General features: G+C 50.1%; 1 protein-coding gene across 1 annotated transcript; it reads right to left on the bottom strand.

Annotated features, from left to right (window-relative positions):
* Positions 1–711: 711 nt before the first annotated feature.
* CD300H (CD300H molecule) lies at positions 712–11190 on the bottom strand. Its single transcript, XM_050764491.1, has 4 exons — positions 10867–11190; positions 7348–7704; positions 5981–6044; positions 712–4277 (listed from the first exon to the last, which is right to left on the bottom strand). Exons 1-4 carry the CDS (start codon positions 10925–10927, stop codon positions 4166–4168), a joined length of 594 nt encoding a protein of 197 aa, XP_050620448.1. The 5' UTR covers positions 10928–11190; the 3' UTR covers positions 712–4165.
* Between the last annotated feature and the right edge of the window lie 2401 nt (positions 11191–13591).

The following is a 13591-nucleotide window of genomic DNA, read 5'->3' as shown; positions in this document are numbered from 1 at the left end:
GAATTGCTCGAACCCGGGAGGCAGAGGTTGCAGTGAGCCAAGATCGAGCCACTGCACTCCAGCCTGGGAGACAGAACAAGAGTCTGTCTCAAAAAAAAGAAAGAAAAAAAGAAAAGAATGAAATTCCCACAGGGTCACATACACACATACTCAAACCTAAAGCCAAATGTGCACTCTCAAATCACCATTGCCTTTGCACTGGTTCCCTGATGCAAATTTCAATCTGTCAGCACAGCCAGGGACCAGCACAGGCTGCTTTCAATTGTGAAGTGTTTTCTGAAAAGCAAAAGGCACTGGGGAAGTGAGAGGGGAGGGAGAGTGAAGGGTGGAAGGACTTCGAAAACAGTGACTCCCTGGAGTTTCTCAGTTTCGGTCACCTTGGCCCCTCTGCCTAACACACCCTTCTCGTTCTGTTTCCTGGGTCTGAGGATTCTGCTTTTCCCTTTTGCCATCCCTGGGCCACTCTGTCCTCTTCAGTGTCCTGGTCCAGTGAAGAGACTCTAGGGCATCAGTGCCAGAGAAATGCTGACACCATCACTTATACTGTATGCTTTTGGTCAGATTTTTTACTCTCTCAGAGCTGTTGGTGAGGCAGCTGGAAGGAGGAGAGATTAATATATGTAAACTTTTCCTTAGGTAGAAAAAATATCAATAAACTATAACCAAAAAAGAAAGTCAAGCAAACTTTCAGAGGTATAATTTCAGGTTTTGGTTTTTTAATTCTCTGATGGAAGTATAACATACAAACAAAATAATGCAAATCATAGATGTACAGTTCAGCAAAATTTGAGGAAATGACTATCCTTGCCTAACAGCCACCCAGATCAGACACCCACGGCCTTGTCGAGTCTCCTTCCGTATGGTATTGGGCGGGCTTCTGTGATCCATAGATATGGGCCATGGGCTATGACTTCTAATGCAGCAGGAGGAGCTGCAGACAAAACCTCTCAGACACCGAGTTGTAGAAGGAAGGGCTTTATTCAGCTGGGAGCATCGGCAAGCTACTGCCTTAAAATCCGGGCTCCCAGAGTGCACAATTTCTGTCCCTTTTAAGGGCTCACAACACTAAAGATTTCACATGAAAGCGTTGTGATTGATTTGAGCAAGCAGTGGGTACGTGACAGGGGCTGCATGCACCGGTGGTCAGAGAGAAACAAAACAGGGCTGGGAGTTTCACTACGTTCTTTTATACAATGCCTGGAATCTATGAATAATATCGGTTTCTACGTTATGGGTTGATTTTTAACTACCGGGTTTAGGTCAGACAGGCCAAGGTCTGGTTTTGGGTACCGGGCTGCCTGTCTTGTTTTTTTCTTAAAACAGGTACTGAGTATAAAACAATATAAAGCAATATGAGAGGGTCTCTCTCTCTGTCCTCACTAAGGATAAGCCAAAGGTGCTGTGCCTTGCTCTCTCTTGGATCACTTTCTCTGGGGAAAGCTGGTGGCTGTGTCTAGAAGACACACAAGCAGCTCTTTTGAGCAAGGAGCTGAGGCCTCCCACCACCAGCCACGTGAATGCATGACGTTGGAAGCAGATCCTCCAGCCGCAGTCCAGTCTTCAGATGACTGCAGCCCCGGCCAACATCTTGACTAGAACTTAATGAAAGACAGATCTTGAGCCAGCACCACCCACCTAAGCAACTCCCAGATTCATGACTCTCAAAACCATGAGATAATGAACATTTGCTGTTTTTGGCCGTGAAGTCATGGGGGAATTTGTTATGCATCAACAGATATCTAATATAGTTGGGCCACATTTGCCCAGGGCCAACCTCTGCAGCCACATCCAATCCTTATTCGTTTACTCACTCAGCAAGTATTTTTTTTTTATGCCAACCATTACGTCACCATACTCTGTAGCTGGACGCTGGGGCATTCGTGGTGAACGAAGCTGGCCCAAATGCTGCTGTGATGTAAAGGGAGATGGATAGAAACCACCCAAAGGAAACACATTAACAGCATTTGGCAAACTGTGGAGGAAATAAACAGGGACCCATAATCAAGACAATCGGGGTGATCCCTCGAAGGATGATCACAGAGGCCTTTCAGAGGAGGCAACGTCAGAGGTGAAACCAAAAGGATAAGAAAGAACCAGAGGTAAGAAGATCTGGGGGAAGGGATTCAAGGGGAGGAACAGCAGGTGCTAAGGCCCTGGGGAGGGATGCACACTGTGGCTAGAACATAAAGACCACATGGGGACAGGGCAACAAGATGAAATGGAAGAACCAACCAGTGGCTGGGTCCCCTCAGATCAAGTAGGCCAACCAATGAGAGTGGGTGCTATGATTTGGCTGTGTCCTCCCTCCAATCTCAAATTATAGCTCTCATAGTTCCCACGTGTCGTGGGAGGGACCTGGTGGGAGGTAAATAAGTCATGGGGGAAGGTCTTATGTTGTTCTCATGATAGTGAATAAGTCTCACAAGATCTGATGGTTTTACAAAGGGGAGGTCCCCCGCCCTGCACATGCTCTCTCTCTCTTGCTTGCCACCATGTAAGACATGACTTTGCTCCTCCTTTGCCTTCCACCATGATTGTGAGGCCTCCCCAGTCACGTAGAACTGTGGTCAATTACACTTCTTTCCTTTATAAATTACGCAGTCTCAGTTATGTCTTTTTTTGGTGGAGTGGGGACGGAGTCTTGCTCTTGTCACCCAGGCTGGTGTGTAGTAGCACGATCTCAGCTCGCTGCAACCCCCAGGTTTAAGTAATTCTCCTGCCTCAGCCTCCTGAGTAGCTGGGATTACAGGCACCTGCCACCACGTCTGGCTGATTTTTGTACTTTTAGTAGAGGCGGTTTCACCACGTTGGCCAGGCTGGTCTCGAACTCCTGATCTCAGGTGATCCGCCTGCCTCAGCCTCCCAAAGTACTGGGATTACAGACGTGAGCCACCACGCTCAGCCTCACGTATGTCTTTATTAGCAGCATGAGAACAGACTAATACAGTGGGTTTCATTTGAAGAACATGGAACAAGAGGTGACATGACTATTGCAGAACCGTGTCAAGGTGCTCTCTTGTTGCATTATGTAGAAGAAAGAGAAAAGGTGGCAAGAGGGATTGGGAAGAAAGTGGGAAGTCACCGTAGTATTGAGAGGATAGAGGACTATGGTGGCATCAGGGAAAGCGAGGGAATGGGAATATTGGAGAGATTTATATAAGGATTGACGAGAGATAAAGGAGAGAGGAATAAGAGATTAAAGGACTTGGGTTGCAGCAACTATCATGGAAAGAAAGCGTGGAAAAATAACAGATTTGTGGGACAGAGACAAAGATGTGGGGGAAAGTCAATAGACCAAGTTTGTGCATGGCAAGGTTGGGAAACTGTGGCACATCCAAGAGAGACATGAAGTAGTCCCTGGTCCTACCTTCCTGCCTTTTCCAGGGGAAAGTGATCCTAAGCCCATCATGTTAGGAGATGCTAAGCCAGGGCCAAACGACCCTAGGGAGCTTCCCCACCCTGCACGATAGACCCAGCCACTCCACCCACTTCCTGCCCCTGTACCCCTTTCTCCTTGTTTCTTATCCCCACAGCTGCCTTCCCTCAGACCTTTCCTGGCACTGATTATAGTTAGTGCTTCAAAGACTGCTTCCCTTGTTCACAAATAAGAAGCATTGAAGATTGTCACCAAACCAAGTTCCAGTCTAGGTGAACATGTTCAGTAGGGACACTGGGTGTCTCTTTCTCTCCCAAAACTAAGAACTTCAACGTGCAATGTGTGTGCTGCTTCTCAACACAGCAGAAGCCATGGACCAGGATCCAATGTGTCCTCCTTTCTCCTGCCTGGTTCCACCCCCTGACCTGGGCACTTGTCTTTAGGGATGAAACTTGCTCTGCTCAGAACTCCCCACAGGTCTCCACACCCAGGTTGCACCTTGGGCCCTGGTTCCTGGCCCCTTGACTACCGTCCCTGTAGTCAACAACGCTGTATTGTACACTTAAAATTTGTTAAGAGATCACGTCGATCTCATGTTAAGTGTCCTCCCAAAGTGCCGGGATTACAGGTGTAAGCCACCGCACCTGGCCTACATTTTTTTTAACTTTTAAAGAGTATCCAGCGATAGGGTCAGGGTCAGAAGTCTTTTTGCAGTCAGAAGGGCTGTGTCTCTGGACAGGGTTCCAGTGGGCATGGGGTGTGGCAAGTTCTCCTGTTCATGGACTCTGTCTAAGGAGTCCTCCAAGGCCTGTTCACCCAGAGGATAGCACCGAGTATGCTCAGGAGCAGAGGCACCTTCAGGAGTGGGAGAAGCAGGAAGTAGGCGCAGCTGGGCAGGGACCTGTGAGACGGAGAGAGTGACCAGTAGTAAGCTGCCTCCTCTGGGGAGTCCCAGGCTCTGCCTCACCCCTCCTTCCCTCGACGTCTGGTCCTATGCCCTCAAACCCAATGTCAGCATCAAGCCTGGTGGGTACCAGGGTCAGGCAGCTCCATGCTGAGGGTCACAGGCTCCTGACCTTCATTCAGCTCAGAATTAACCTTGAGTGTTAGGACCCAACAGATGCCGGAAGGTGAGGGATAGAGCAGAAGAGAGATATGGGAACCCAGGCAGGAACTGGCTCCCAGAAACAACTTCCAGAACAGATCCCTCAGCCACTGACGCCTGCAGGATCTCTGCTCTTGCTGGGAACAACCTCAAGGATGAAATATTGCTTTACAACCACCTTCACTCAAATTAAATATGATCACAAGAAAGCTCTTTCGCTTAAACTGCTTAACCATCTCAACCCCAAGGAGTGACCTCTCCGAGCTCAGCCCATGGCCAATCCTCCCATCCCTTGGGTCCCACTACACTGCCCCCATTCCAACTTCTCAAATGCTGCATTTTCTCCCCAAAATGGGCCGTTGTGCCATCTCTCCACCTTCCCAGCCCTCCACCTGTAGGACTTGTCTGACGCCCTCCCCGATCCTCTCTAAGACGAGCCCCTGTAACAAACCCTGTTGGCGCCCTGCCCCATATCCCCTTTGCCCACTTGAGCTCCTGGCAGCTGCAGGCAGTCTTGGCCCCACCAAAGATTTCCCAGTTCAGGCTCCCCTTCTCTGCCTGAGGTTATCTACAGGAGTGCACACATTTTCCTGTGCAGAGCAGGCCAGATGGGCCACAGAATTCATGCCCCCAGGAGTGCCTTCTGCCTGGAATATTCTGTCTCCAGTTCTGAGGAACTTTCTACACAATCTCTCAGAGGGTGCCCAGAGGGACTAAGCTCCAGTGTGTCCAGTTACTACAGTGTTAACCCCTTCATTACAGTGCATTTCATTTCCCTTTCCCTTTCCTGGTCTCATTTTCTGCTCTCTCAATGTACTTCCTGAGATTACCTCTCAATAAACAAATTGCTCCTAAGTCCCTGTCTCAGGACCTGATTTGGAGGAAACCCAAACTAAGACAGTCCCTTTGTTCTTCGTTTCTGTGGAACATCTTGTATTTCCTTGATAGCCCAAATCATGCCCCACCAGCTTCCCACACACCCTGGCACCCTATCTCTTTACATCTGCTTTATTTTCCTCCATAGTTATTATCATTAGTTGACATATTTCCTTGATCTATCATCTATCTATCTGTCTCTATTACATATCTCTCTCTACCAGCGATCATCTCCATCTGTCTATTCAGCCAGCCAGTCAGCCATCTCTATCATCTGTCATATCATATCTCTATCTCTATCATCTGCCTATCTATCTGTCTGCCTGTCTGTCTGTCTGTCTATCTATCTGTCCGTCCGTCCGTCTGTCTGTCTGCCTGTCTATCTATCTATCTATTTATCTATCTGGCCACTGTCTGAATCTACCTATTTGCAATTTCCTCAAGAGCACAATCTTGCCCCTTTATTCACTGCTGCATCTCCAGAATCTCCACCAGTTTCTGGCACATAACAAATAAATACCTGTTGAGTGGGTGAATAATCAAGGAAACCTGTGTCTAGGAAGCCCCACCCTACGAAAGAAGCTACACACATGGCAAAAGACAATGGGACACGTGCATTTTACCCTTCGCATTGGCTGGGCCTGGTGGGAGATCCAGGTGTCTTCACAGAGTTCTCAGTACTGGAGGCTGAAGATAAAGAACAGAGGCTCAGTGTCCTATGCCTGACTCTTCCCAGCTGAGTACCTGCCGTTCTGACTTCATAAAGCATAGGACGCTCAAGGAGGCAGCTGGACAGATGTTCTAGGACCATCATCTCCCCATAGGCAGACCGAAGCCCGGCTAGAGTCACAGAGCATCCCCCTCCAACCCGTCCCAGTGGATGCCTTGCCCCGCTCTGGGGCCAGGTGGGCATTTTATAAACTCAGACCAGAGGATGACCAACTTCTCCCATGTTGGCGTCCCCCATCTCGTTGAAAATCGACGTGCTGAAGGTCAGTTAGGCTTAGGTTCCAAAACCCCCCATCCTTGCCAGTGTATCCACACACCGCCACTACCCTCCAGTGCACACTGTCTCTCACACACACATTCTCACACCTGCACACACACTCTCACATGTGCACTCACGCAATGTGCTCTCATTGCGTGAGAGCTGCTCTCACACACTCTCACACACTTACTCATACACCTGCTCTCGCACACACTCACACACACCTGCTTTCTCACACACTCACTCACACACACCTGCTCTCTCACACACTCTCACGCACTCACAAAGATCTGCTCTCACACACATTCACACACACCTGCTGTCACACACACTCTCACTCACACACACACCTGCTCTCACACTCTCACACACACCTGCTCTCACACACTCACACACACCTACTCCTGCACACACTCACACACACTCTCACATACACCTGCTCTCACACACTCTCACACACTCACACACCTGCTCTTGCACACACACACATCTGCTCTCACACACACTCACTCACACACACCTGCTCTCGCACACACTCTCACACACTCACTCACACACCTGCTCTTGCACACACACACCTGGTCTTGCACACACTCTCACACACACACACACCTGTCACACACACACACCTGCTCTCACACACCTGCTCTTGCACACACACCTGCTCTCACTCACTCACACACACCTGCTCTCACACACTCTCACACACACTCACACACACCTGGTCTTGCACACACGCTCACACACCTGCTCACACACATACCTTCACACCTGCACTCACTCTTACATGTTTGCACACCACTCACATTCACACACTTAAACACACACTCTCTCACTCACTCACACACGTATTTCCCACACACATTCACACAACACACTCTGTCCTGCTCTGATGCACCACACTAGGCCCCCACACGAGGCCCAGTTCTTCTCTCCTGAGCCAAAATTTCCGTGGCTGCTCTGCAGAGATGGCCTCAGACGCCTGAGAAAAGAGGCTCTTACCCGAGGAGACCAGCACTTGAACCTGGAAGAAGGGATCAGGCAGGAAGCCAGACAGGCCATCTTCCTGCAGTATTGTTGCAATCCCACATCGGTATTTTCCTGCATCGTCTGCCGTGAGGTTCTCCAATGTCACGGTGAAGGTGAGGTCCCCAGGATGGTCTGTGATGACCACTCGATCACTCCTCACCATTCCCTCGGACCCTCTGGTCTCCATCATTTCATGCCAAATTGGCAAGCATGGTTGTCTGCACCAGTATTTGTTAAATGTCTTGTATTTCTCTTCATACTGACACTGAACGCTCAGGGACTCCCCCACGGTGCCCATCACAGTGCTGGGGCCACTCACAGTCAGACAGCCTGGAAAACACAAGTCCGTTTCCCCATCTTCACCTGGAAGAGCCTGGACCAGTGGAACCTTGAGTGTTAGGTCCTTTGCACACCCAGTGTTGCCTGAGGCTGGAGGAGGGAGCAGTCAGGAACCAGGGAGCTATGGGCTATTTGCAGGGGGACACCCAAGGAGATGCCCGGTGTGGGATGCTGAGACTCCAGAGGCCATGCCCAGCCTGGGTGGGCTCAGCCATCTTAGAGAGGGGAGAGGCTTAACCTCGATGGCCTCAGGCAGGTTCTGGGTCCCCCAGAAGTGTCAGTCCTGAGAAGAAACACCTGTCTTCATTGAACACCAAAGATTGAATGAAGCCACTAAGTACACTCTGAATAAATGGATGGTTGGAGAGATGGATGGATGGATGGGTGGATGGATGGAGAGATGAATGGATGGATGGATGGACGGATGGACGGACGGACGGACGGACGGATGGATGGATGGATGGATGGATGGACAGACAGATGGATGGATGGATGGATGGATGAAATAGGAAAGGAAATAATATTGAGAACCAGGAAAAACCAGAAGCAGCCCAGTACGGAGGGCAAAGAGGAAGCCTGGGGCTTCTGGCTCTGTCTCCTTCCCAAATCATCTGTGGGCCTCATACTTGCAGTCCATGCCCATATAGATTAGACCTCCTGTTTCCAGGTCTGGATCACAAAGAATATGGGGGCTGCCCGTGGGGATATCAAGGAACCATGTAGAAAGGGGTTGTTCTTGTGATTCAAGGACATTTACGCCTGGATTTTTCCCCCGGGACAGAATCCTGTGGCGACACTAGCCATTGCTTGACATCTGTAGAGCTCAGCTCCACGCTGACACCCATCAGAGCTTCCTTCCCATCCCCACTTCTCTGCAGCACCCACCCGCCTTGGCATGTCCTGGGCCTCTTCTCCAGATCCTCTGCCCCCTCCAATATTTTGACATTACTCCCCCTCTTCCAGTCCCCTCTTTCATTTGTCCACCCACTCTGCAGGCTCTGGGTCCAAATGATTAGGACCCAGCCCCATAAACTCTCTGCTTCCTGCCTCAGGGGCCTCACCAGTCCTAAACAGCTGCTGTCTCATCTGCTCTTAACAGGGAGGTGGTTAACAAAGGGCAAAACGCTATTGAGAAATGGTTTTGGCAAAATACCAAGCTCCTGAAAAGGAATTGTGGATGTAATCTGTCTGCCTATCATCTATCTATCCATCCATCCATCCATCTTTCATCTACCCACCCATCCATCTAGGTAATATATTGCCATCCAGTGATAGCGAGGCTTTGCTATGTTTTATTGTGAATTAAAAGAAAAATCTGGCCGGGAGTGGTGACTCACACCTATAATCACAGCACTTTGGGAGGCCGAGGCGGGTGGATCACCTGAGGTCAGGGGTTTGAGACCAGCCTGACCAACACAATGAAACCCTGTCTCTACTGAAAAGACAAACAAATTAGCTGGATGTGGTGGTGGGCGCCTGTAATCCAGCTACTCAGGAGGCTGAGGCAGGAGAATCACTTGAACCCAGGAGGTGGAGGTTGCAGTGAGCCAAGATCGCACCACTGCACTCCAGCCTGGGCGACAGAATGAGATTGTCAAAAAGAAGAAAGAAAGAAGGAAAGAAGGAAAGAAAGAAAGAAGAAGGAAGGAAGGAAGGAAGGAAGGAAGGAAGGAAGGAAGGAAGGAAGGAAGGAAGGAAGGAAGGAAGGAGGGAGGGAGGGAGGGAGGGAAGGAAGGAAGGAAAAAAAGCAGAAAAACTGTATCTTTTGCATCTTCATTTTCTTGTCTCACGTTTTCTCACCGTATTTCCCAGAAAGCAGGCTCAGGTGGCCCACTGACCTATTCTGCATTAGAACGCTGTCTGCCTCTCTGAAGCAGTGATTCTCACCTGGGTTGGAGGGCGGCGGCAACATTTGGCAATGACTACAGATATTTTTGGTTGTCCCAACTTAGAGTGGGGAATTGCTGCTGGCATCTGGTGGGTAGAGGCCAGGGATGCTGCTAAACATCCTACAATGCACAGGACAGCCCCCAACACACAGAATAATGCAGCCCCAAATGTCCACAGTGTTGAGGTCCAGGAGCCTTTTCCAGGGAGCTAACTGCCTCCTAGGCACAGGCTTGGGGGCAAGGAAGGGGTGGGCACCCCCTGTCCTCTCCTGCTATTGCTGCTGCTCTCAGCTCAGGCTCTGGGGGCGCTGTTAGCCTGCTCTTTCAGGTCCTTAAATTTCTCTCTTGATGATTTGGGACTGATTGCACAGATCTGGGAGGAAAAACACTGTGGGGCACACACTGAATCCCACCACAGAGTCTCCCTCCCCTTGGATATTCAGTCCAGACCCTGACCCTGAGCCAACATGGGCAGCCCCCTCCACCTCCACCCCGACCCCGCTGCCACCCAGCAAACTCCCCGCCTACCCAGCCCTGCAAAGAAACTCACTTTCTCCCTCCACCATCATTTACGGAAATTCTTGGACCAGGGCTGACCACAAGTTCCCAGCTGTCTCACCCTTCTGGGGGCCCATTATGTAGCAGCCCTGGGGCCAGCCCAGACCTGTGGGGACACCCAGGGTTCCCACACAGGGATGCAGCAGTGCCTCCAGATAGGTAAGTGAAGCTTTACAAGGAGGCGCAGCAGGAACTGACATTGAATTATAGAAGGAACAATGATCTTGGAAATAAAAGTATGTAGGTTTGGACCTTGACTGTGCCTTTTATAAACTGTTTAATCTAAATTATTTGCACCTCTATAAGCGAGCCTCAGTCTCCTGTTTTCATCAGGACTGCAATGAGAATTAAATTAGGTAATGGGAAACAAGACATGTATTACAGTGATTAGACTAGTAAGTACTGGTTTTCTGCCCCCTATTTCCCCTTCTTTTTGATGGATCGTGGAGGCATTCCTGATCTTAATAATGACGGTAATAATGATTAAAGTTGCCAAATCTACTTAGGGCTTACTGTGTGGGAAGCAGTTTACCGTTTAATCCCCACCCTATCCCGATGAGAAGATTTGAGAAGCTTCTATGCACACCCCACTCCCTCTTTCTTGATATCATTTCTTCCTCTTGCCCCTTGCCAGCCTTTTCTCATGCCCGCCTCACCCTGACCCGCCAGAGCAGACCCCCCTGCACCCAGGACCTGCCCTGCTCACCTGGGACACAGAGAAGGAGCAGAGCTGACGGCAGCAGGGCAGCCCCAGCCCTCTGGGTCATCTCACCAGCATGGACGTCCCTCGTGGCAGCAGGGTCTGAGGCTGGAGCCCAGTCGCAGAAGGTCAGCTCGTCTGTCCCCTCGTCTGTCCACTCTTCTGTCCCCTCTTCTGCTGCTCTGGACACTTCTCCTTTCCTTCTCCGGCCTCTTTGTTTCCTTCTCCGGCCTCTTCTGGGTTTGGTTCTCAGAGCTGGTGCCAGGATGGAGGAAGCTGGGGCCACGGGGCGCTATGTGGTTAGGTGAAACAGTTTCGAGAACTTGGACGAAGTTCTTCCTAATAAAATATGTTTGCATTTGCTGTTCCCCTTTCTGTTCCCAGTAAAGACAACGCGTCCCTCCCACTACCCACAGCTGACAGGCCTGCCCTTCTCCAAATCACAGCACGGCCCAGGACCAGTGAGACTGGGCCAGCTGCCATCTGGATTTTCTGGGCAGGTCTTCCCCTCTGTGAATGGCCAGTTTTCTGTGGCCAGCATGAGCCGCCCCAGGGTATGGCTCAGCATTCACCGGATGAGACCAGCTATTTGCAGAGCCTAGTGTAAAATGAAACATAGGGTTCCAAAATTATTAAGAATTTCAAGATGGTGACAACCAAGCATTAAACGTGGGACCCTTCTAAGAGCGGGGCCTGTGAGACTGCACGGGATAGGGGCACACCCACAATGCCCGCTGGTCTATCTCTGATCCTTGGTGGTACAGATAGGCTGGGTGCAACCTCAGAGCCTCTGACCTCTTAACCCCTTGGTCTTGCTCTGACCTCAGCAGACCCCAGAGGTCCTTGTCTTGGTCAAGTGCCTGACCGTTTCCACAGACCTGGCACCACGCAGAGCTTGGTGGACCATCTATAAGCCTTGCTTTTGACCTGCGTGGCTCTTTTTGTCGCCCAAGATGACCACATATAACAGTTCCAATATATCAAGAGCTAACTCCGGGAACCTGGCCAGAAGTGTGCCCGATATACACAGAATGGCTGTGGAGGATTTATAAATGCAAGCACAGCCTCAGAATGCCTCATCCAGGGACTTAGATTCCTGGAACTAGGAAACTCTAAAACCCTGGCATTCTGTTATCAAACGTCTCCTCTTACTTTGGTGTTTCAGTAAATGTATTTCCTGCTTGTTCATTTTTTTTCTGCATTCGGAGTCCTCATATTTCTGTGTGTGTGCATGTGTGTGTATATGTGTGTGGTATGTGGGATATGTGTGTAGTGTGTGTGGTGTGTGTAGTGTGTGTAGTATGTGTGCTATGTGTGTATGTAGGTACATGTGATGTATGTGCATGGTGTGTGGGATGGTGTGTGTGTAGTGTGTGTATGTGTGGTGTGTGGTGTGTGTGAGATGTGTATAGTGTGTGTATATGTGTGTGGTGTTTGGGGTCAGGTGTGTAGTGTATGTGTGTGCATGTGTGGGGGGATGGTGTGTGTGTTGTGTGTGGTGTGAGTGGTGTGTGTGTGTGAGTGGTGTGTGTGGTGTGAGTGGTGTGTGTGTGTGTGAGTGGTGTGAGTGGTGTGTGTGGTGTGTGTGGTGTGTGTGGTGTGAGTGGTGTGTGTGGTGTGTGTGGTGTGTGTGGTGTGTGTGGTGTGTGTGGTGTGAGTGGTGTGTGTGGTGTGTGTGGTGTGAGTAGTGTGTGAGTGGTGTGTGTGGTGTGTGAGGTGTGAGTGGTGTGTGTGAGATGTGTGTAGTGTGTGTATATGTGTGTGGTGTTTGGGGTCGTGTGTGTAGTGTATGGGTGTGCATGTGTGGGGGGGTGGTGTGTGTGTAGTGTGTGTGTGATGTGAGTGGTGTGTGTGTGTGTGACTGGTGTGTGTGGGATGTGTGTAGTGTGTATGTGTGTACATGTGGTGTATGTGTGTGATGTGTGGGGTGGGGTGCGTGTAGTGTGTATGTTTGCATGTGTGGTGTGTGTGCACAGGTGGTGTGTGTGTAGTGTGTGTATGTGCATGTGTGTGGTGTGAGATGTGTGTACACGTGGTGCATATGTACGGTATGTGGGGTAGGATGTGTGTAGAGTGCATGGTGTGTGTGAGATGTGTGTAATGTGTATGTGTGTACATGTGGTGTGTATGGTGTGTGGGGTGGTGTGTGTAGTGTATGTATATGTGTGCATGTGTGGGGGTGGGAGTGTGTGTGGTGTGTGTGTGTCCATGAGTGGTGTATGTGTGTGGTGTGTGAGGTGATGTGTGTAGCGTGTGTATATGTGTGCACATGTGGGGGTGTCGTGTCTGTGGTGTGTGTGTGTGTTCATGCATTGTGTGTGTAGTGTGTGTATGTGTGTGCATGTGTGGGTGTGGGGTGTGTGGGGTGTGTGTCCATGCATGGTGTATGTGTGTGGTGTGTGAGGTGGTGTGTGTAGTGTATGTGTGTGCATGTGTGGGGGTGGGAGTGTGTGTGGTGTGTGTGTGTCCATGAGTGATGTATGTGTGGTGTGTGGGGTGGTGTGTGTAGTGTGTGTCTATGTGTGCATGTGTAGGGGTGTGCTGTGTGTGGTGTGGTGTGTGTGTGTCTGTGCATTGTGTATGTATGTGGTGTGTGGGGTGGTGTGTGTGCATGTGTAGGGGTGTGTGTGTGTGTGTGGTGTGTGTGTGTGTGTGTGTGTGTGTCTGTGCATTGTGTATGTATGTGGTGTGTGGGGTGGTGTGTGTAGTTTGTGTATGTGTGTGAATGTGT

The sequence above is a fragment of the Macaca thibetana genome, chromosome 16 (assembly GCF_024542745.1).
Source record: "Macaca thibetana thibetana isolate TM-01 chromosome 16, ASM2454274v1, whole genome shotgun sequence".
In the NCBI taxonomy this organism is placed as follows: Eukaryota; Metazoa; Chordata; class Mammalia; order Primates; family Cercopithecidae; genus Macaca; species Macaca thibetana.
The sequence above is the reverse complement of the archived record's forward strand: the minus strand, read 5'-3'. Positions and strand labels throughout refer to the sequence as shown.